General features: G+C 43.0%; 1 protein-coding gene across 1 annotated transcript in view; it reads right to left on the reverse strand.

Annotated features, from left to right (window-relative positions):
- The window catches only part of CLIC4 (chloride intracellular channel 4), an 11,828-nt gene extending 10,457 nt beyond the window's left edge, over window positions 1–1,371 (reverse strand). The window contains exon 1 of the mRNA XM_005427097.2: window positions 1,247–1,371. Within this exon, the coding sequence (XP_005427154.2) occupies window positions 1,247–1,302 (56 nt within the window). The 5' untranslated portion in view covers window positions 1,303–1,371. The remainder of the gene's footprint in view (window positions 1–1,246) is intronic.
- Window positions 1,372–2,967: the final 1,596 nt, after the last annotated feature.

A 2,967-nucleotide genomic window follows, 5' to 3' on the forward strand; every position in this document is an offset into this window, starting at 1 on the left:
TTCAGCAGTAAAAAGCCTTTCAAACCTAAAATATCTCTGCCCAACCCAGTAACTGCAATAGGTTAAACAACCCCATCACTAAAGGAAAAGGAAATCCCAAATTACCAAGAGCCCACAAGCACCAGTTCTGCCCCTGAGCTTGCAGAAACCACAGCACAGCTTGGTGGAAGAAGTGACACATTTGGTTTATGGGGCTGGCAGCAGCAGCATTTGCAGGGAAATCCCACACTGGCCAGAAAAGCTCTTTGAGCAGCCCCAAATGCACCCAGAGCTGACAAAAGCTGCTTTCTGCCCCTCACCACACATGGAAACCTTTCACAGTCCTTGCCAGCACTGAAGCAGCAACTTCAGTGATTTTTAAAACCCAAACAAGTCACCTCCCTCAAAAAAAACCCCAGAGGTTAAGTCCAGCAGGGTGATTTCTCCCTTCTAAGTTGGATTCAGTGCAGAACACTGTGTTTCTCTTGGCTTTATTCCTGAAATTCAGGTTTGGAGGCACTGGCAGCCTCCCCTCTGCAGAGCTGTGAGCAGCAGAGTTTTCCATCAGTGCTGGGAAAACATGACTTCACACCCAAAGCAAACACAAGGCCCCTGCTGAATTTAGCACTTTCATAAAAAAGAATGCCCAGCCTGAGGAAATGAAGGCTCCTGGATTCACTTCTCACTGGTTTTAGCCACCAAGGTACTCATTTCATAGAGAAGCAGCTGCAGTTCAGGTGACAGCACCATGGTTTATCTGGCTGACACTGAACAAAGGCAGAATATTCTGCATTTTATTCCTACCCTTTTCACTTGGATTTACCTCATGGGCAGGTATTTTCATTATTATTGCACAATAACCAAAATGATCTTAAAAATGTTAAGAAAAGGAGGAGGCTGTCCATTGTTTGTGACAATTATCCATCACTGGAGGTTGACCAGAGGGTGGCTGATTAAAAATATCCATCTGTCCCCACTTAGGGCATCTTGATGTGAAGTCAGGAAAGGAAGAGTCAATATTCAGTTACAAAAGACTTTGTGTGAGTTTTACAGAAGAGCATCACTGAACAAATTCAAGAGAACTTACCATTATTTTTGGTTAGACCATCAATGAATGCACCATTTACATCCAGGTTGCCTCAGTCAATTGTTAGGACAGATTTTAATTTCACAAAACCAGCCTGTGAGCCACAGAAACTCTGGCCAAAGCTTTGTTCCACCAAGGGTGCTGAACTCTTGCTGGCCCAATAATCCAAGTATTTCTTACCTCTTCAGGTCCACTGTTGTGACACTGAACACAACTCCCTTCAGCCACAGGATCATGAAGAGCCTCTGGGAGAAGGGGCAGTTTCCTATGCTCTCACCATCACTGCCAGCCTGCAGGACAGAACAGAGCAATAATTAATGTGGGCAGGGCTGTGCCTCTGCTCCTCTCCCAGCCACTGGAACAGCTGTAGTTAAACACACACTCAGAACAACTGAAACTGCTCAAGTTTTTACTTGTCACGTCCTCCAGCTGCTCAGAAAATGTACAGAGCAACATTTCAGTTATCTGTGCCACTGCCAGGGCTGCAGTGCCCTTGGCAGCTGAACATCCTCCTCTGAGCAGCCACACCTTCTGATGGCAGCTTTCCAATGGCACTGCTGCTCTTTGCTCTTTATTATTCCTTTTTCTTTCTTCTCCAAGGCATGGCTAATTAATTGGAGTCATCTCCCCAGTTCAGTGCCTCTATCTCTCTCTGTGCAGTGCTCCAGGAACTGAGAATTGATTGTACTGCAGGTGTTGTGAGGAAAGACATAACTGTGAGTACATAGAGACTTCACTGACAATTAAATAATATCCCAAAGCCACTTTTTATAGGCAATTTATCAATCAGCCTTTGTCCCAGCACCACAAAGGCCCATTAGAAAGCAGCAGTGAGCTCCCAGTGATAGCAACCATCTCATCATCGCTCTGACAATGAAGGATCCATTGCTGAGTTGGAAAATTTTAGTTTTTTCTGGGCTAGAATGAGGCACTGGAAACCTTTGTTATAAAATCCAATCATCTGAGTACTGGTTCAGGACTTAAAGTAGCCAAATATGTCAGATTATCCTGACATGTACTTTATATCAGATGAGTTTCAATGGATTTTGCTTATTGTTATTATTAGAGTCCTTCCAAGAGTGATTTTCATCCATGCAATTCTCAAAGCCTGGCCAATTCTTTCATCATCACAGTGAGGAGAATTCAGAAAGACTTTGAAAGTAAAGAAGAGTAACAGCAGGATTTTCAAAGGCCAGGAAAAGGGGAAGTTTTCCAGTGAAACTGTCTTAAATTCAGAAAGCTGTTTGGGGTTTTGTAAAGTCATGGGGCCTTTGCAGATAGAGCTGAGTCTCTTTAACAGCTGTTGAGGATTTTTAAATTAATTACTGTTCCTACAGCCAATGGACTCATTCCTGCAAGTGTCCCTCCTGTCAGAGCTCCCAAAGACCTGGCTGTAGATACAGTCAGTTTTCTTCAAACCTTTATTAGTGTCATTAGTAAAGACTTGACAGAGAAAGGAAATTGTTATTCTGCCACAAATTACAAATTGCCAGCTTTATCTTTGGATAGTAGAGTCAAACTTGCAGCAGATTATTGTTAATGGATTGTCTTAAACTCTGCAATGTGTCTGCTCAGGAGGCTGAATTCTAGAAGCATCTAGAAAAAGGATAATGTTAATATTTAACCCATCACTGTCCCTGCACACAGCAGGCTGGATTTCAGCAATTCCCCCTCCCATGTTTACACTGGAACTGACATTCCCTACAGGTAAATTATAGATTTATATTCATCTGCTTTTTCTGCTGCCACGTGTCAGGTCTGATCTACCTTTGGAAAAAAGGGACTGAAAAATGCAACACTGCATCCCATCTAAGGAAAATAGATATTTTGTACTGCCCAGGGTAATTCATGCTTTGAACCAGAAATAATTCTTTGGCTCAGAACTGATCTGAGTCCTCACA

The sequence above is a fragment of the Geospiza fortis genome, unplaced genomic scaffold (genome assembly GCF_000277835.1).
Source record: "Geospiza fortis unplaced genomic scaffold, GeoFor_1.0 scaffold432, whole genome shotgun sequence".
NCBI lineage: Eukaryota > Metazoa > Chordata > Aves > Passeriformes > Thraupidae > Geospiza > Geospiza fortis.